The sequence below is a fragment of the Acomys minous genome (genome assembly GCF_964271855.1).
Source record: "Acomys minous genome assembly, chromosome: 10".
Lineage (NCBI taxonomy): Eukaryota > Metazoa > Chordata > Mammalia > Rodentia > Muridae > Acomys > Acomys minous.
The window spans coordinates 70,262,550-70,282,194 of NC_140491.1; the positions used below are offsets into that span (position 1 = coordinate 70,262,550).

Sequence of the window (19,645 nt, forward strand, 5' to 3'; positions counted from 1 at the left end):
TAAAGCTGCAGCTTGCTCATATTGTGCTTGATTGGGGGTCTCTTGCCAATGTCAGCCTATACTCACAGCCTTTCTGTCAACCCCTGAGCCATTTTTAGGGTTCTGGCCAGCAAGGGAACAGAAAAGGCAGCATGGAGCCCCAATGGGCTTCTCTAAGCCCTCCAGTGTTGGGAACCAACACTGGACTTGGCTTCTAGGAACTTGCCTCACCACAGGAGGGACTGGCGTGCCAGAACTGTAGGGAACTGCTTCCCCTGCACGTGGCCCTGAACTGGCAGGAGCCAGACACTGCTGGGTTGCCACGTTGGCCCTTCTGGCCTGCAGCCCCTGGACAGATGCCTTGGCTGGTCCCTGGGGTAGGCCCCTCCCCAGGCAGCTGTGCTGTTCTCTTCGGGAAAGCACTGGCAGATGTTGTCGATTTAAATTGTTTCCTTATTAGACTCTCACTTGGGCTGGGACAGCCTCTCATCAGCCTGGAGTCTCAATTGCATCACTAGGACTGCCTATTCCTCAAGGAACCAGGCAAAGCTTGGGGTTCAAAGCCGGGGAGGGTCAGGCTGGACAGCAGGAGTGGGTGCCAAGTGATGGAACTTGCTGTGGTACCTGTGGGCGGAATCATAGGACTAAGTTTCCTGACACCCAGCCGGGCGGTGGTAGCACACACCTTTAATCCCAACACTTGGGAGGCAGAGGCAGGTGGATTGCTGTGAGTTTGAAGCCAGCCTGGTCTACAAAGCAAGTCCAGGACAGCCAAGGCTACACAGAGAAACCCTGTCTCGAAAAAAAACAAAACAAAAAACAAGTTTCCTGACGCCCAGGAGCACAGAGGGCTGGGATGGGGTCCTTGAATGTCTACCTCCCTGTGCCAGAGGGAGCCGGAAGCTGGATGTGATGGCTTCCAGGGCCCCCAGTAGTGCATCTCAACTGGAGCTAATTTGGTTAAGTCCCAAGACAGCTGAAACATCAGGAGTTGTTCTACTCTATTGGCAGGGTGCAGCTAAATGTGCCACAGCACACAGGACAGCTTCTCACAAAGAAAATCCCCATCCTGCAGGGCACGTGGTCCTGGAAGGCCTGCTGGCAATCCTCTTTTGTGGCAGGCTAGTAGACGTGTGTGCTCACATGCCTGTTGTGCTGGGGCTTGTGCCCTACTTTGCTCAGGAGATTTGAGCACCTAACTCTGTGTCAGTCTAATGCCCTGTCCTGAGCGTGCCAGTGATGTACTGATTGATGGGCACTTAGATTTTCTGATGTGTGCGTACATAAATGTAGCTCGTGTGTTGGGGTAGAACTGAGGTTGCTCGGCCTGGCTTGTGCACCAAGCTCCTTTTCCAGGTGAGTCTTTTAGCTGGCCCCTGGTGGGCACTTACATCTGGGAAAGTCAAGTGTTTTAGGTGGCCCCGGTGTTATCTTGGAGCCCTGCATTAGGAACTGAGCTGCTATATTATTTTCTGGGGCTTACGTCTCCTTGTTTTCTGCAACTGCCAGTCCCCTTGGCCTATTGGTTCCTGGCAGCCTGTGGCTAGGAGGGAGCTTTCATGGCATCCAATCCTTGTCACCTCTATGGTGGAGACCCAGGGCCGCCAAAACTCTAGGACCCTGTTGCACTTTGTAAGCAGTGATGCTTCTAGGTACAGTAATTGTCGCAGTGAGCGCATTCCTGGGAACCGTGAAGCCAGACTGTGGGGTGACTCTTGATGGAGATACTGCATTCCTGTCAGAGAAACCCACCCTCCCCACTCTCTGGGGCCTCCTTGTTTTGTTTTGTTTTTTCTTCGAGGCAGGGTTTCTCTGTGTAGTCCTGGCTGTCCTAGGCACCTCTGCCTCCTGAGTGCTGGGGTTAAAGGCATGCGCCACCACTGCCAGGCTGGGGCCTCCTTAGTAGCCTTGTTTGTTGTAAACCAGAGAAGTAGTAGAGTGGTCTTTCCCTTCATGGTGTCTATTTACCTTCCTCCTTTAGAAGGAACTCTAATGGCTGGTGATCTGGGAAACCTCACGACACCCTGCTGCAGGGAGACCTGGTGTTGCGTGACTAGTTCCACTCTCCTGGACCCCATTTATTGACATGCAGCACAGGGGTGGTGTTTACACAGACCTCAGGACCCAGGGAGAGTTTGCAGTCCTGGGCTTGAATCATGTATCCCGTAGAGTAAGCTCATGGCACGGGGGATGCTTTTAATGAACTAGAGGGGCCAAAGAGCACTTATAGATCCCACCCTGCCAGCTCCGTCCTGGGCTTTTAGGGGAGAGGCCATAGTAACAGACAGAAATGTGGTCCTCATCAGCATGGGACCCTGATGGTGGCCAGCCACATTTCTTGGTCCCAAGACACAGCAAGGCCAATACTAGGAAGATGTGACCCTGCAGACACCAGGTCGATGGACTTCTTTACATGCTTCTTGAGGTGAGCAGAGAGAAAGGAGTCGCTGTAACGGCCCCATGCAAGTGGGCTTGCCGTCACCTCCTCTTCAGGCTTTCCTTGTGTTGTTCCTATTGCTGGAGACTTCCTTTTCTTTCATCTTTACCCAGCTGACCCCAGCGTTTGAAACACTGGCTTTGACGTCACTATCCTGTTCTGTCGAGTGGTCTTGTAGCCTTCTTCAGAGATCCTGGCAGCTGCCAGTTGATTCTTTTGTAACATGTTTCCCAGTCTGTGCCAGGACACTACAGGAGATTCATGCCACGCCTGCAGCCTTCACTGGTGCCTGCAGCCAGTCTCTGTGGATACCTCACAGGTCTGCTTGACAGTCCAGGGGTCTTGCTAACCTAGTCTGTATGGCTGCCTGGGGTAGGCAGAGGTGGCCAGGGAGACTCCTAGAGCCAAAAGAGATCCAGAAAGCCCAGAGCATCTGAGACCACTGTTTTGTGGGGCGCTTACTCTATTTTAGGACAGTTCAAAAATAACTGCACAGTGCCCACAAAGGCCACAATGGGTGAAGGGCTCACCCTGTCTTACTGAAATTTGCACATCTAATTGTATATCTTTAAGCTAAAAGCAAAACCTGTCTCTTTAATTACCTGTCCCTGGCAGTGGGAGCAGGGATGCACACCCTAAAACCCCAAACTGGGAGAGCTGACTGCCAGACTTCCAGGCCCCCCCCCCCCAGCACGTTGCCCACATCACTCAGCAGGTCCCCACTTGGCAGTGCCTCAGGTGGGTAAGGGCGGACCCTGGACTTGAATCAGATACTTGTGGCTCAAATTCTTCTGCTTGTAACCACCCATCAAGTCCCTTTTCCTTTAAAGTTAAATTTTAACTAGGAGAACTATTCTTTTACAAAAATAAAGTGGCCGCAACCACCTCTCACCTGAAATGTTGCCAGGCCTTACTGAGTTCTGGCCATTGTCCTTCAGTTAGTATGAATAGGCCAGGTGTCCAGAGAGCTGGCAGTTGAGGGTGCTGGTCTTCCTGGATCTGGGATGATCTCTTTGAGCCTTGGTTTTTGCTATTTTATTCACTTATCTGGGGCTGAGAATGCTAAAGCTTTGTGGTATTATATGTGCTGCTGTCTGGGTATCCCGAGCCATGTTTTCAGAACAGCGAGTGGGATGTACACTGTTTACATCTTAAGTATGATTCATCTTTTCACATTTTCTTGATTTCCATGGCTGGTGGCCCACTGTGCTCTTGATGGATGAGGATATAATACTGCTGTGCATGGGCCTGTAGTACCCTGGCATGCCCAGTCTCTGACTTCCTAGCACCTCCCAGGCCACTGAGGCTGCAGATAGTATACAGTGGTGCTCAGCTCTTAGCATCCTTGATACTCCAGGATCTCCCAGTGTTAGAGGGGCTTCTGCTGTTCCCATAGTGGCTTCCCCCGCCCCTTTCTCCTTCAAGACTGTTTCTCTGTGTAACAGCCTCTGGCTGTCCCAGAACTCACTTTGTAGACATCAGGCTGGCCTTGAACTCACAAATATCCTCCTGCCTCTGCCTCCCAGTTGCTGGGATTAAAAGTGTGTATGCCACCACACCCAGCCAGAATGGCTTTTCTGCTTCTGACCTATTGCATACTCCTGATTCTTAGAGGAGTTAGTTCCCTTTACCTAGGCAGGCATTGTGAAAATTTACAATGAATAGTAACAGCTCAATGAATAAATAAAGAGCTGGGGGGTTAACTCAATGGTGAGTACTTGCTTAACATGCGCAACGCCTTAGGTTCGGTCCCTAGTACCACCAATAATGAGAGAGGGGGGGAAAAGTCTGAGTGTCAGTGGTAGAATGCTTGCCTGGCACTCATAGGGTCCTGAGTCCATCTCTAGAGAGGGGGAAAAGGGCATGGTATCTCTTCCCCCATCCCCGTCCTCATCTGTAGTCTCCATACACTCACGTGCCGAGTGGTGGCCCTCACTTGTCAAATGATGTTGTGGGCATCTCTGAATTCTCTGTGCATACCATTGCACATATGTCCTTTGGAGAGGGGGGGACTTTTTCGAGACAGGGTTTCTCTGTGTACCATGGCTATCCTGGACTTGCTCTGTAGACCAAGCTGGCCTCAAATTTACGGCGGTCAACCTGCCTCTGCCTCCTGAGTGCTGGGATTAAAGGTGTGCATCACCACGCCCGGCTTTCCTTCCCTTCTTTCTACTGGTTTCCTACTTGATGTGACTATGCAGTCTCTTAGGTTGGAGTTGTGCCTGTTTTTGCCTACCTATGAAGCCTTGGCTACTCACGCTATCCTCATGTGGTACCTGTGTAATTTGGGGCCTAGACTTCCTCTCTCTGAGCCACCCAGCCCCCATTGTTCCTCAGCACACACACTGGTCACATTCCTACTTCAGGGCTTTGTTGTTGCGACTCCTGTGTCTTCATCTGAAGGTGTCTGTGTGGCTCACTCTCACTGCTTTTTGGCTTGATGCTACTTTCTTGTTAGACCTTCCCTGGCCACTTTCCCTCACATCTCTGTCTCCCTTGACTGGCCACTGCCCACCTTCTCCCATTTCCTTTTTGATACCTAGAACATGCATTGCCTAGGTTTTCTGTGTCTCTTACCCACCGCCAGAGTAGCAGCCCCTCAAAGGCAGGAGTTTCTATCTGCTTTGTGTGCTCATTTCTCCATCCAGAGTTTCTGCAGTGCCCAGCACACTATGGGTGTTTCAGTTCATAGATCTGAAGCGAATCCAGGCTGATAATTCCTAAACCCAGCCTGGCCAGCTCCTGCCACAGGGCTCATGGGTGCCCTTTGACTCCCGCAGTCCTGCCCCTGGGCCCCAGTTCTCACCCATACCATGTCTGCTGTGCCTCTGCTCCTCCATAGGGGCCTGGGTCTTCTGGAGCACGTCTAGCCTCTGTCGCCCCGCAGGTCTGTGCCTCAGGCCTGAGTGCAGCTCTAGAACTTGGGTGAGCTTTGCCGCATTCCTGAACTTCACTTTCTTTTTTGAGACAAGGTTTCTCTGTGTAGCCTTGGCTGTCCTAGACTTCCTTTGCAGACCAGCCTGGCCTCGAACTCACAGAGATCCACCTGCTTCTGCCTCTTTGGAGTGCTGGGTTCAACCACGCCTGGCTCTGAACTTCATTTTCGACAGGGAAACAGCCACCTCTATGTTGAAGCATTGTGGGCTGAGTTATGACAGGCACTCAAGTGACCACTACTGTAGTGTTTATTACACCCTTACTGTGACCCCCTGGGGTTGGCCCTGGCAAGGCTGCTAGCTGCTGGCTGCTGCTTTTCCCCAGAGGTGGTGACATGTAATACTGATTGTACAGAACCTTTATGCAAACAGGAGGGTGGTCCTGGCCCAGGATGATCCCATAAACCCTGCCCTGCTCACCTTCCTGTAGAAGGAGGGAACAGTCCTGTCACCTGAGCCTGGGAAAGGCTCTCCAAATTTGCTCTCCCTGGCAGGAGCCATGGTTTTGCCTCAAGCTTCCCAGCTGGTATCCTATGGCAGCCTCTAAGGAGGTGTAGGTAGTATGCTACCGGCCTTTGTTCCCAGACGCTAATCCTAATTCTCTGGGTATTTCAAGTGCCCCAGCCTTCCTGCTTTTGCAGGTCTCAAGCAGCTGCTCCTACTCCTAGATGTGTGTGTGTTTGTGAGGGTCCACACAGAATGGTTCCCAATCCTGTCCTTTTTCAGGCTCAGGCCTCAGTTTCTTCTTCCCTACCCTTCCACTCCCTGCCTATGTGTCTGTTCTCTTCCTCCATCTAAACCATGTCCGTGGGGCTGAGGCAGCCACAAGCAGACCCTGACTCCCCACCCTTCACTGATGTCCATCCCTCTCCCCGCTTGCTTGATGTTTGTTTTACAAGCATATTCTCACACGGGGGTCTTTGCTGCTCACCTGAGGCCTCACTGCTGCAAGGCCCATTTCTGGACAACTACCTTAGGTAGCTTCTCTGCCTTATCTCTGCCCATCTCTCACCTTCCCTGCCCTGCTTCCCATGTCCCTGTTTATCAGATGTGCTGTGCTGTGCGGTTTGTTTCCTGTTCTGCTGACAAACACTTCACACACATCTCTGTGTGTGGACAAACACAGTCCATCTCAGTGGGGCATATGGTACAGTGTTTGGGTTTGGTCCTAGGGATGGAACCCAGGGCCTTGCACATGATCAGCATGCGTTCTCTTCCACAAGCCAGTGGTTTTTCACATTCACAAGGTTGTGCTCTCCTCGCTGCAGTCATCTGCAGACCATTTTCATTACTTCACCAAGAAACCCCACACATACTTTATTTCCCCAACCCTGTTCCCTGGCGGTCACCAGTCTGCTCCGCTTACTGTCTTTCTGGATTTGCCTATTCTGGGCATCTCTTACAAATCAAGTCTATCCTAGACCCTCCTGTGTGCCTGGCTTGACTTAGCAGTGATGTGTTCAAGGCTAGTAGCACTGTGTAAGTGCCTCCTTCCTCTTATTACCAAAGAACACTGCTGCTCATGAGCAGACCACACGTATGTACCGTCGGTGGGTGTTTGTGTTGCTTCTGCTTTTTAACTGTTATGAACAGCGCTGGTTGGCTCGTCTAATATGCAGGTTTTGGTGTGGATGTACAGTCTGGATTTGTTGGCTGTGGACTTGGGAGTAGAATTACTAGGTCATATGGTAATGAGGAACTGCCGGCCTCACAGGCCTCCAGCCTTTAGTGGCCAAGTTTTCCTGCTTTTTGCGCCCTGAGCCAATGTGGCAGCCTAGGGTTCTCACTCTGAAGCTAGACAGGCTGGATTGCGCCCTGCTTTGTGAGTCCTAGGCTCACATTCTTGCTGGAGCCCCAATGTCACCAACTATAAAAAAGGGTGGCCTAGATCTACAACCACCCAGGCTGCCATGAAAAGCAGGCAATGTCTGACTATAAGTCTCTCCCCCATCCCAAAGCTTAAAACCGGCAGGAAACCCATGTTTCTTGTGTCGCTCAGGGTGTGGGAAGGTCAGTTGTCTGTGACGGTCGATCCAGTTAGGTGGGGTACACTGAATGGAGATCCTGTCACACACTGGCCCCCTCCTGAGCACCAGTTCAGGGTTTGGGTGGGGACTGTAGTGGTACCACAGCTCAGCTCTCCAGGCTGTGCACTGCTGTCACCCCCATATCTCACTGAGCCTCCCACGGCAACTGGGTGAGGTTTGGACGAGTTGCTCCCAGAGTTGCCATCACATGACAGCCGCCTCATTTAGAAGTGCTGGGTTGTTAAACTGTGGCCACACTTCAGGGCTGGGAGGCTGGAATCCCACCTGGTATCAAAGAACCTTCCGTTCCTTAGTGCTGGCACCTGGGAAGCAGCATATAGCATTAGCTGTTGTGGTGATTGCTGTTGTTAGAGGAGTCTGGCTGAACCCAGCTGTGGTCAAGCAGACTGGTGGGAGATCTGAGGAACTGACCTAACCTTGGCCTCTTATCTCTACAGCGAGTCCATCCTGGGAAGACTGAAGTGGGGGTCACATAAGGTGGCCAGCAGGAACTTGGGAGGGGCTGATAATGGGAGTGTAGGAACAGCCAAGGTCAAGGTGCTGGGAGCAGAGGCTCGGCACATCAGCGGGCCCTGTTAAAGCTGCCTGCCCTAACCTTTCACCACCCAGTGGCTGCTTTTTTTTTTTTCCACTTCATGCTTTTTTGGGTGTTTATAATCATGCTAGTGTAGTGTAGTGAAAACACTGGCAGTGGGGCCCTTGCTCTGTCTGTGATAGGACTGGAGTGGGGGGTTAGTGCTCCACATTAACCTCGTTAACCTGTCCCATGTTTCTCTGTCCTGTCTCTGCAGGGAGGAGGTGCAGGAGAACTGTGTGAGGTGGCGGAAGAGGTTCACCTTTGTGTGTAAGATGAGTGCCAACCCAGCCACAGGCCTGCTGGACCCCTGCATCTTTCGAGTGTCTGTGCGCAAGGTGAGGCAGGTTCATATGACTGCGCCGAGGGCCTGTGAGCTCAGAGCTGAGGGTGGACATGGGACTGACTGAGCTGCGATTATAGGCCACTCTCCTACCATGTCCGCACCGAGGAAAAGTGCCCTTCTTTGTGTTCTTTCCTCATGATACGTTGGGGAGATCTCTGAGAGGCCAGGGCTCCCTAGTCATACCTTATGTGTCTCTATCTCTCTGCAGGAGCTGAAAGGTGGAAAGGCTTATTCCAAGGTAAGAAGGGCCTTGTTTCACAACACTCCTCCCTTCCTTCTCCTAGGACTAGGAATTGGTTAAGAACTCAATGGAGCCGGGCGTTGGCACACGCCTTTAATCCCAGCACTCGGGAGGCAGAGGCAGGCGGATCATTGTGAGTTTGAGGCCAGCCTGGTCTACAAAGCGAGTCCAGGACAGCCAAGGCTACACAGAGAAACCCTGTCTCAGGGGGGAAAAACCCAAAACCCCCACAAGAACTCAATAGAGCTAGGCAGTAGTGGCGCACGCCTTTAATCCCAGCACTTGGGAGGCAGAGGCAGGCGGATCTCTGTGAGTTTGAGGCCAGCCTAGTCTACAAAGTGAGTCCAGGACAGTCAAGGCTACACAGAGAAACCCTGTCTTGAAAAACAAAAAACAAACAATAACAACAACAACAACAAAAAAAACCCTCAACACAGACCACCCAGCCTCTACCTCCCAAGTGCTGGGATTAAAGGGATGGGCCACCATACCCACCTTCTGTACTTTGAGTGTGTGCTGTGTGCATGTATTTTGCTGGAGATTGAACCCAGGGCCTCACGCATTCTAGGCAAATACTCTACCACTGCTCCCGGTTTTCTAAGGAAAAAAGAAGTGCACACACAAAGCTGAATAAAGGTATACATATGACTTAGAGAAACAGAAAGTGGGTGCTCTGCGCACATGTGCTTATAAGCAGTGGTTGTCCAGATTCTGCAGTTTGAACTTTTTACCTACCCAGTATCTCGTGGTGTCTTTCAGGTCACCTCAGCCTTTTGTATTCTTTATAGTGGCAGCAGTGTCCCACTGTGTGGCTGGTGACATAGATACAGCCATTCACTGCTGTTGTAGAGCCATGTGGACCCTGGGTTTGCATTAGTGCCTGTCTTCCACTGCCACCTCCACCCCTGGCTTCAGCTCTAGGAGTAAAACCTTTTCTATGGGAAAAGGTGGGTGAAGCCGGCCTAGCTTTGCGTGCGCCTGTTCTGGCCTCCATCTGTTTTCTGGGGGACTCTCAGCCAACCCAGCACAGGAGGGATAGACTACCCTCACCACGTCCACTCCCCCATGGGAGATACCTGAGATAAGCAAGGCCTCAGACACCAGACATTCCACTGCTAGAGCTTCAAAAGCCACAGTTCTGTGTGCCTGCCCTAGCCCAGCAGTTGGGGGCGGGTGTGTGTGTGTGTCAGAGAGCAAGTGTCTGCTGTTTACTCATGAGTAAAGACTGGCAGTGTATAGCCAAGGAGCCTACAGCCCACATCACATGCTGTCAGACCTTTCCCTGCTGTTCCATAGCAGACCCTGACTGTAAAATGGTTTCCTCTGAGTCATTACAAGGGTTTGAGTCTCAACCCAGTTTTCTGATCCTGAAGCATGTGCCCTTAGATGCTGCACCAGAGACGTGTATGCAACTGGTGCACAATAAGTGTCCGATTAGTTTGCTTCCTTGGTGATGCCCAAGCCCGGCACTCCCTCACTTGAGGCAGGTGTGGATTCCGTTCACCCCGTGCCCCTGAGGTACTGCTTTTGCCCTTTCTGTGTCTCTCTGTCTCACCTGCACACATTCCAAGAGGAGCAGCCCCAGGCCCTGGCTTTGTGTCCTTGTGCTAGGCCCTTCACTCTTGCTTCCACCAGGGACTTGATGGGGATCCTGCCCACTCTGTGTATCTCATCACCTCACCCTGCTACCAAGTTCCCACGGACCTTCCCTTCTCCTCTGCGTGCTCTTCTGTCAGCTCCCGACAGCATGGCCTTGTTTCCCTGGGAACAATGTGTCTGTGTCACAGACAACAATGTCCTTTCATCTCAGGCCCACTGGCCCTAGTGCACCCTGGGACTCCACACAAAGGGCGCTTTGTGCCACTCAGGGATGTGAGCCCCTTGCTTTGCCACATTGGTGCTGCTGACCCAGGATCCTGTCCTTGAGTCCTGGCTATGAAACAGTCAGTTGGGGCTGTGGGGTGGGCCTGCCCTCCTCCCCTCCCCTCCCCTCCCCACCAAGTTAACCCTTCTAGTGCATCTGTTGCCTAGCACCCACTCTCCCTCAGTCTCTTAGGCTTTCTTTTCCTTTCCCAGCTGGGCTTCACTGACTTGAACCTGGCTGAGTTTGCAGGCTCAGGCTCCACCGTGCGCTGCTGCCTGTTGGAGGGATATGACACCAAGAACACCCGCCAGGACAACTCCATCCTCAAGGTACCAGGGCTCTGCTGCCTCTTCTGCTTAACAGTGGGTAGGGACTCATCAGAAAACACAGTGCTCAGAGATGCTGGGAGGAAGTAGGCCCTGGGTCATGGCCTCAGCTTTCTCATCCATGGTTGGGTGTCACCCCCACATTTTGTAAGGGCTTGATAAGCACCTTTGTCAGGATGAACCTTGTACCGTGTGCTTGTCCTTTTCTGTCTTGTGACCGTAACAGCAAGCACAGCCTACGTGTGTGGTGTCTGTTATTAGCTTGAATACAGGGAGGGAGTGATGACAGTATAAGTTCCATAGTCTGCCCTAGGTCATAAACAGAGCTGACGCTTAATCCCACCAGTCATTTAGTGCACAGCCTAGCTCCTAATTGTTGCCCATTGTGATCTGAGATGTCCTGGCTCCTAGTGAGGTATCAGAGAGCAGAACTGATGTTCTGGACCCACACGTGCCAAGGAGGGGCGGCACTCGGGGCTCCACGGCAGGCTTGTCCTGCTCTCTGCACAGGTTTCCAGTACAGTAACCCAGGTAGCTTCTTTCCCTCAGCCAGTTGGTGATTTGTCTTTTTCCTCTGTGTAATCTTGGATGTCCTGGACTCACTTTGTGGTCCAGGCTGCCCTTGAATTCACAGATACCCGCCTGCCTCTGCCTCCTGAGTGCTGGGATAAAAGGAGTGTGTCACCGTGCCTGGCTGTGACTTGTTTTCTTAGGAACAGAACTATCCAGATTGTCTGCACCAGCACACTTCTTTATCCCCTTCCACACCCTCTTACAGGTTTGCCTAACACTGTGTCTGAGCTGACCTAGGAGTGGCCAGCTGTGCCTGGCACAGAGCTGGGCATGAGGTTGTTGACAGGACCTGAGAAACATCCAAATACATTTAGGCTGATGGATGTGGTAGCATACTGTGTAATCCCAGATTTTGAGGCTCAAATAGGAGGGTCATGAGTTTGAGCTAGCCTGAGTGACACAGCAAGGCCCTGTCTTTTTTTTTTTTTTTTTTTTTAATTGGTGAAACATGCCTTTAATCCCAGGGGTCAGAGACAGGCAGTCAGGACCTACAAGACCCTGTGGAAAGAATTAGAAGTGGAAAGTCTTCCCCCGGTAGGCCTGTGTACTCAGGACTGTGGAAGAGGCCTGGGGCCAGGTGGCCTCGGGTTCAAGGCAAGCTCCCCTATGTCCTGTCTGCTGAGTTCTGGGAAGTCAGCTACCCTCTTAGTCTTGGTACCCTCAACCTGCAGCTGGGGCTGTCACCTACTTAGACTGTTATCATAGCCGAGTGAAATGATCCATAAAAAAGCCTGAGCCCTGAGGTTACGGTGACCCCATCACACTCAGGTCATTGGTGGCCTAGGATCTGAGCACTTCTTTCCCATCCTGATATTCTCAGCCCGTGTTTTGGGACCATTTGGCAGAGTTGTTGCAGTGGGTGTTAAGTTCCATACTGGCTGAATATTTTACTTCATTTTTCTTTTTTTCTTTTTCTTTTTTTTTTTTTTTGGTTTTTCGAGACAGGGTTTCTCTGTGTAGCCTTGGCTGTCCTGGACCCACTTTGTAGACCAGGCTGGCCTCGAACTCAAACTTACAGCGATCCACCTGCCCCTGCCTCCCGAGTGCTGGGATTATAGGCGTGCGCCACCACGCCCAGCTTTACTTCATTTTTCAAAAACTTGCTGGGCAGTGGTGGCCTCCACTTTGATCCCAGCACTTGGGAGATAGAGGCAGGTGGATGTCTTGAGTTCTAGGCCAGCTGGGGCTACACAGAGAAATCCTGTCTTGAAAAAACTTCTTCTAGCCCCTGCTTTTCCTGTGCCCTGTTCCCCAACTTGAGGTTCTGTCCTCACACACCTGGGCAAAGCAAGTGTGAGTGAGTGTAGCCCAGTTGTAATTTATAATTGTGGGAGCTAACTTGTTCCCTCAGGTGCTAAGTATTAGCCAAATGATATTACTCCTTCCTTCCTTCCTTCCCGCCCCCCAAAACAGGCCTTTCCCCTGTAGTCCTGGCTGTCCTATAATTCACTTTGTAGTCCAGGCCGACCTCACAGAGATCCACCTGCCTCTGCCTCCAAATGTTAGGATTAAAGGCATGCACCACCACTGCCTGGCTATGTTGTCACTTTTCCACTGGGCTACCTACTATGTCCTCTACACAGGATACAGGGCTCACCATGGACAAGTGGCTGTGCCAGAGCCACCAGTGGGAAGGGACAGAGTTGGCATCGGATCCCAAAGGCTGACCTAAGCCTCTGACCTAATTAGCAGCTCGTGCTAATTTCTCTCTTCTACCCATAGGTCACCATTGGCATGTTCCTGCTCTCTGGGGACCCTTGTTTCAAGACGTGAGTATCATCCTGGCTATAGGTGGGGACGGGGGCCACGAGAGAGAGAGAGATCCTTCCTCCAGGGTCTGGAGTACCCCTGTCTCCATCTCATCCTGAGATTGAGGCACGCCAGTCACACAAACTCCTCTGTCCTCCCAAGGCCACCATCCACTGCCAAGTCCATCTCCATCCCGGGCCAAGACTCCTCTCTGCAACTGACGTGTAAAGGTGGTGGGACCAGTAGCAGTGGCAGCAATAGCACCAATTCCTTGACTGGGTCCCGGCCCCCCAAGGCCCGGCCTACCATCCTGGGCTCAGGTACCATCTTTATTTGCCTATCTCTCTCCCCTGCCTGTGACCTCAGCTTCTCCCTGAGCATCCTGTCCAAGGAAGATGTTTATCAAGAGGAGAGTGCAGGCGTGGTGCCTGGGTTTCAGGCCAGCCAGGGCTTACACAGTGAGACCTTGTCTCAAAAAGAGGGTGGTGGGATGGTGGAAGAGGGCGCATGCTTCTGCTGGTGCTGCTTTGCTCATGTGGTCTAAGTGCCATGATAGCCCCAACCCTCTCAGGGATATTTTCAGAGCTGGGAAGCAGAGAGGCCCCAAGATTAGTGAGCAGATAGCACATGTGGCCCTCCAGACCCAAGACCTAGGATTGATGGTCCCTACTGCCAGGGCTTGACTTTTCTCCTAGGCCCAGCTTTCCTACAGACCCAGCCAGGAGAGGACCAGAGCAGAAAGCTGCTGTTCCTGCCTGCCTTGGCTTGATGTGTACAGGACCGGGACCTCCCAGCACCATTACTCTCTCTAGCTTGTGAGGGCTGGTGAGCAGGAGAGAGAGCTGCCTAGACAATGTCACCTCAGCACAGATGCTGCCCTTGTGTAAACTACAGAGATGCACTTCTTTCCTGGGCAGAGTGGTACTTGAAGACCCGTATGCCTTAGCAACTGGTTCCCCATATACACAGAGCATGTTGAGAACTTGAAGTCTAGTTGAGCTGGTGTAGTACATGCATGTAATCCAGTGTGGGAAGTAGAGCAAGAGGATCAGAAGAAGTTCTATCTACATAGTAAATTCAAAGCTTGCCTGGACTACATAGGACTCTATCTCAAAATCCCAAAATCTGGGCATGGTGGTACATGCCTTCAATTACAGAAGTCAGAGGCAGGTGGATCTCTGAGTTAGAGGCAACTTGGTCTCTATAATGAGTTCTGGGTCACTTAACTAGTGAGACTCTATCTCAAACAAACCCGGCCATGGCAGATCTGAGTCCAGCCTGTAGCCTGGGTACACATTCTTATCTCTGGAGTGGAGGAGGAAAGGATGAGTCCGGTCCTTCCGTCTTGTGCGATTGGCAAGGCTTGGATGTGTGCATGCACAGGGCGCTGCCTAGTCCCGCCTAGTTCCCTTGTGTTTACAGCTGGGGCATGCTAGGAAAGTATGCTTTGAAATGACCTGAAACACAAGCTGTTGGCCTGTTTCTGTCCTCCACCCTGTTCTTCCTTTCCCAGATTTGTCCATGAGCCCAAGCTCATTCCAGCCTCAAGGCCGCTAGTGTGCTGTTCCCCGTGTCTGGAAGGCCCCTGCCCCCTGCCTTCTCTGGCTTCCCTCTGTGATGTCCTAAAGGCCTCAGCATTAGGCCGTCCTCTGGGGGAAGCTTTCCCTGATCCACAGGCTGACCAGGCCCTCCATGTACACTGTCCCTGCTCCACACCATTCAGCATGGTTGTGGTGTGGCTAAGCTTTTGTCCTCAAAGGCCTGTGACAGATACTCTACTCAAGAAAGTCCCAACAGCTATTTGCGGAATGGGTGACCTGGGCTTGAGGCAGATCACTGCTCTTCCAGCCCTTAGTCTTCAGCCTTGGAATAGAAACACAGAGGTCTGTGGAAGGCTTGATAAGAGGAGGGTTGCGGGTGAGGTGGCACCTGAGTGTATCCTTGCTCCTCTTTTTAGGACTACCAGAGGAGCCAGACCAGAGCCTGTCCAGTCCAGAGGAGGTGTTTCACTCTGGCCACTCCCGCAACTCCAGCTATGCCAGCCAGCAGTCCAAGCTGTCTGGTAAGTGGTCAGGCCTTAAACTTGGGACCTCCTACAGCCCTGGGCCCCTGTAATTGCCTTCCCAATTCTGTCCACCTTCCAGGCTACAGCACAGAGCACTCCCGCTCCTCCAGCCTGTCTGACTTGACCCACCGCAGAAACACGTCTACAAGCAGCAGCGCCTCTGGGGGCCTCAGCATGGCTGTAGAGGGTCCTGAGGGCATCGAGAGGGAGCACCGGCCCCTTGAGAAGCCACCTCGGCTTCCTGAGAAGCCACCACGACCCCCACGGCCCTTGCATCTGTCAGACCGCTCATTTCGGTGAGTCCCATTGTTTGGGACTCCCTGGTAAACAGAACCCTTCCAGTGCTCCCTGTACCTCCTCTTTGCACAGAATAGATTCCCCCATCTCAGAGTGTTGAATGGTTATGATTTAACTAACTGCTGGTTGTAAAAGCACAGCCTTGGGCTAGCCATGTGCTCTTGTTTAGACGGTGCTGCTGTTTCTGGGTTTGTGTATTAGTCTGTAGACCCAGTAGACCTTGAGCCTTAGATCCACTGCGTGCATGCTGTTTGGCTCCAGACAGGTTTCTTAAACCTCTTAGTCGTAGACTCCTGTGTATCAACACCTATCCCTGACGGCGAATAGGAGGACTAAATGAAGCACAGCATGGGCGTGCATAGACTGTCCCGGTGCTATCAGTGCAGGGCTTATTATCCTTGTCTTGTTGCTACAACTATCTCTGCCCTGTCATAGTTCTGTCCCTCTTCCCCAAGGCGAAAGAAGGACTCGGTGGAGAGCCACCCAACCTGGGTGGATGATACTCGCATTGACGCAGATGACATTGTGGAGAAGATCATGCAGAGCCAGGACTTCACCGATGGCAGCAATACTGAGGGTGAGCTACCCACTCCAGGCCAGCTGGGGTGACGACAGCCTCCAGGGCCGATCCCTGTCCCGATCAACCTCTGTCCTCCTTTGTGTCTCCACAGACAGTAACCTTCGGCTGTTTGTGAGCCGTGATGGCTCCACCACACTGAGTGGCATTCAGCTGGCCAACAGGTAGGGCTAGGGACAGGGAGGTGTGGTAAGGCAGCTGTGGGGTATCTTCTTGTCCCGAGGGACCTTGGGCCCACCCATCTTCAGAGCCCTTCCCACAGGAGTTTGTGCAGAGTGAGCTCCAGGATTTCTGGTTCCCCAGGCCTTTGAGCCAGTGAGAGTAGTGGCTTTCCCCGTGTTCCCCCCAGCTGAGAACTTGTTCTTTGATCCAAAGCCCAAAAAACATTGGGAAGAAGGTGTCTTGTGTTCCTCTGCTGACCCCTGTTGGCCGAGGCTAGAATGACAGCCATGCTCTCCCAGCCGTCCTTCTGGGCTGCCCTAAATAAAGACCTGCTTAGACCACTTGCAAAATGACAAGCGGAGACTTGGAGATTGGTAGAGGGAACCCAACCTGGTTTGTGCAAGACCTAAGCAATGAAAAGAGTAGATGTGGCCCTTTACTTTCTCATGCCTTCTTAATAAATCTTGATAAATCTTACCTGCTTTTTCCGTTTGTCAAATGACACAGGGAACAGTCCCTTCTTGCCAGGGTTACTGTGAGGATAGGAATGGTACACCCAGGTGTGTACGTAGCTGATGTCCAGAGGGGATCAGTCACAGCTGTGGACCCCATTGACTGATGTTGTTTCTGTGATCCTGAGCCAATGACTAAACATCTTTTTTTTTGGTTTTTTTTTCCCCCCGAGACAGGGTTTCTCTGTGTAGCCTTGGCTGTCCTAGACTCACTTTGTAGACCAGGCTGGCCTCGAACTCACAGCGATCCACCTGCCTCTGCCTCTGGGATTAAAGGCGTGCGCCACCACGCCCGGCAGACTAAACATCTTTTGGGGCATCTGTTTTAAGCAGTCTACAACAGACGGGCAGAGTAATTGCATGTGAAGTACCCACAAGGACCTAGCCCAGGGATGGGCCCAGTAACTGGAGCATCCAAGGGAATAAGTTCACCTTTCTCTCTACCCTGTAGAGTCTCCTCTGGGGTCTACGAGCCAGTCGTGATTGAAAGCCATTGAGGGACCAGGTATCCAGCTGAAGAAGGGTCCTGCCATCTCCAGCACCCAGGCCGGTGGCATTCCTGGAGGAGCAGGAACCTGCCCTATGGATCTGCTCTGCATTGCATCTGTGCCTCCTCTTAACTCTAGTCACACCAGCCCCAAAGCATCATTCCATTTTCCTCCCATTCACCCTGGAACCAACAGTCCTGGGTGCCACTGTGAATATTGTCCTTAGAACCACTAGAAAATGGGATGAGATGAAGCTGGCCAGGACTGCCCTGACTGGAGAGGACCTGGGCTCAGCAAAGGACACATAGCCACTCCTTCATGTTGGGGTGCTTGTGGCTTGTTCCCCCACCCCACCCCCGTGACCCACTTCAGGAGCAACAGTTTCAGCGAGGCTGACAGGGCCCTTGCTCCCTTGGCCTTGCCCTTCAGGAGCTGGGCCATTCCCAGAATCCTACCACCTTTGACCCTCTGCTTAGTGCTTTACCGTCCTTCTTTATCCTGAGGAGACCTGCTGGCAGCTTTCTCCTGGGAGCCAAGACCTCAGACTCTGCACTCCGAACTGAGACCCCACTTCCTTCATCAAATGTTCTTCTGATGCCCTGCAGCCTGCACTTTGCACATGCTTGTCCCCAGCACAGCCACTGGCCCCTGCCCTTCTCCAGAACTCCTGGGTGCTGTCTGCTGTGCAGCCAGACCTAGGGCACAGTAGCCCGGCTGGAACGTGGCACTTCCCCTTCCCTCTAATTACCCCCAGCTCAGATCTGACCAGAGCCTGGAAAGGTCTGAGCATCATGGTGCCATCTGCTCAGGGCTGGGTCCTAAGCAGCTGGCCTTCCTGCAGGAAAGGGAGGGTGAGGCCCGGCTGTGCTGGGTAAGCAAAGGCCTTTCCTCTGCTCTCATGTCAGCAGACCTGGGCTGGGTTCCAGGCTAGGGAGGCAGTCAGCCAGGTGGGCTGTGACTGGTTGGACTGGAACTGGCTTACTGCCAGACAAGCCTCAGCCCTCCTTTGGGCAAGGGGCATGCTTTCCCTGGGGAGTCTGGCCCTGTGCCCTGCCCAGGCCATCTCTCACTACCCACCCTCTTGGTACCTCCACAACCCCCAGCACTTTCCGTCTGTCCTATAATTTGCTTGAAGGAGGGCACTGGCTGCCAGTGTGGCGCTGGATTAAACCCTTTAAGTTTCACCCATTTGTATCAACCCAGCAGGCTGGTGTTTCCTTTGTCCTTTGGGTGTTCTCCTTTTCCTTCTGAGTTCACAGTTCTGTATCCCCTCCACCCCCAGCAGGGGGGCGGGTAGATGCCTCTGTTCTCCACTCCACCTGCATCCCAGCAGGGCTGGGCACAGGTGGGTGTGGGACACTGGTTCTGTGGGTGGGGATGGCTGGACTCCCCAGGTCGGGAGGTTTCCATGCCTAGTTTTTGTCTTTATCAGCTGGCAAATTGGGGCTGTGGTCTTGGAACTCGCTGGTGCTGGGACCAGAGCATTTCTAGGGATTTTGTTGCTATTATTTTAAATCACCTGATGACTCTTTTAAAAATGAATGTTAGAAGATGCTGCCAAGGCAGGGCAGAACTAGGCTAGACGGTTCTGTCAGCGCAGAGTGCCTTCCTGCCCACCAGGTACCGGGCACTTCAAGGGACACTAACAGCTCTGTTTCTGGGTGAAGTGACCCCCCAGGAGATAGAGAGGACTGCTCTTGATGTCTGTGAGCTTGCCCAATGAGAGCATTATTTTGGTCTGGTTCAAAATCCCAGGTCTCCAAACTCAAAGCAGTTGTACTGTCAGGAAGACTCCTCCAAACCTGGAGTCCCTGCCCAATCCAAGCCAGGGTCTAAACTAGATGGTGACTCCAGAAGTAGACAAGAGCCTGCCACATCCTCCCGTTCCAGGTGCTGGGCCAGGATAACTGGGCTGAAAACATGGCCACAACCAAAAGGACACTGACGGGAGCCAGAGGCTAAGAGCCTTTCCTCTTGAGCTTGGTGCCCAGAGCACCTGGACTTCAAATTCTATATACAGAGAGGATATATTAGAGATATTTTTGGAAAAGAATTGGTCTATGCAATGTCAATTTAGGACCTTCTTGGAAGACAGTTTAATGTTTCTACTAAGGAAATATAAAGAGCTACCATATTTTTAAGATTCTTTTCTGGTTACCCCACAACTGACCACATGGTGCATGGTCTGGCAGGATAGAGAAGGCTCATCTTCCTCTGTGGGGAGGTGACTGGGCGGAGTGTTTGCTTTTGTTTACTCCCCTCCTTTCTAACAATGTTGCCACTGCTCCCCATTCCAGGGGCTGTCCCTGCTTATAGTAGAAAATGATGTCAAACGGGGAAATCAGCCTAGTGTCAATGTTTGGTTGGGGAGGGGGGAGGGTGAAATTAAAAGTTGATGTTTTTGTTACTGTTTGCTGTTGGTGTTTCTTTTTTTTAATATGTTGACTTGGGGGTGAAAACAACAGAAGGTA

General features: G+C 52.2%; 2 protein-coding genes across 2 annotated transcripts in view; both read left to right on the forward strand.

The window, feature by feature from the left end:
- The window catches only part of EEIG1 (estrogen-induced osteoclastogenesis regulator 1), a 32,256-nt gene extending 12,674 nt beyond the window's left edge, over window positions 1–19,582 (forward strand). The window contains exons 2-11 of the mRNA XM_084797906.1: window positions 8,192–8,312; window positions 8,529–8,558; window positions 10,638–10,754; window positions 13,047–13,093; window positions 13,236–13,393; window positions 15,031–15,135; window positions 15,218–15,434; window positions 15,891–16,012; window positions 16,107–16,176; window positions 17,138–19,582. Coding sequence (XP_084654032.1) covers window positions 8,192–8,312; window positions 8,529–8,558; window positions 10,638–10,754; window positions 13,047–13,093; window positions 13,236–13,393; window positions 15,031–15,135; window positions 15,218–15,434; window positions 15,891–16,012; window positions 16,107–16,176; window positions 17,138–17,183 — 1,033 coding nt within the window. The 3' untranslated portion in view covers window positions 17,184–19,582. The remainder of the gene's footprint in view (window positions 1–8,191; window positions 8,313–8,528; window positions 8,559–10,637; window positions 10,755–13,046; window positions 13,094–13,235; window positions 13,394–15,030; window positions 15,136–15,217; window positions 15,435–15,890; window positions 16,013–16,106; window positions 16,177–17,137) is intronic.
- Window positions 1–19,645, forward strand: part of DPM2 (dolichyl-phosphate mannosyltransferase subunit 2, regulatory) — a 63,988-nt gene that overhangs the window by 39,825 nt on the left and 4,518 nt on the right. The window lies entirely within an intron of this gene.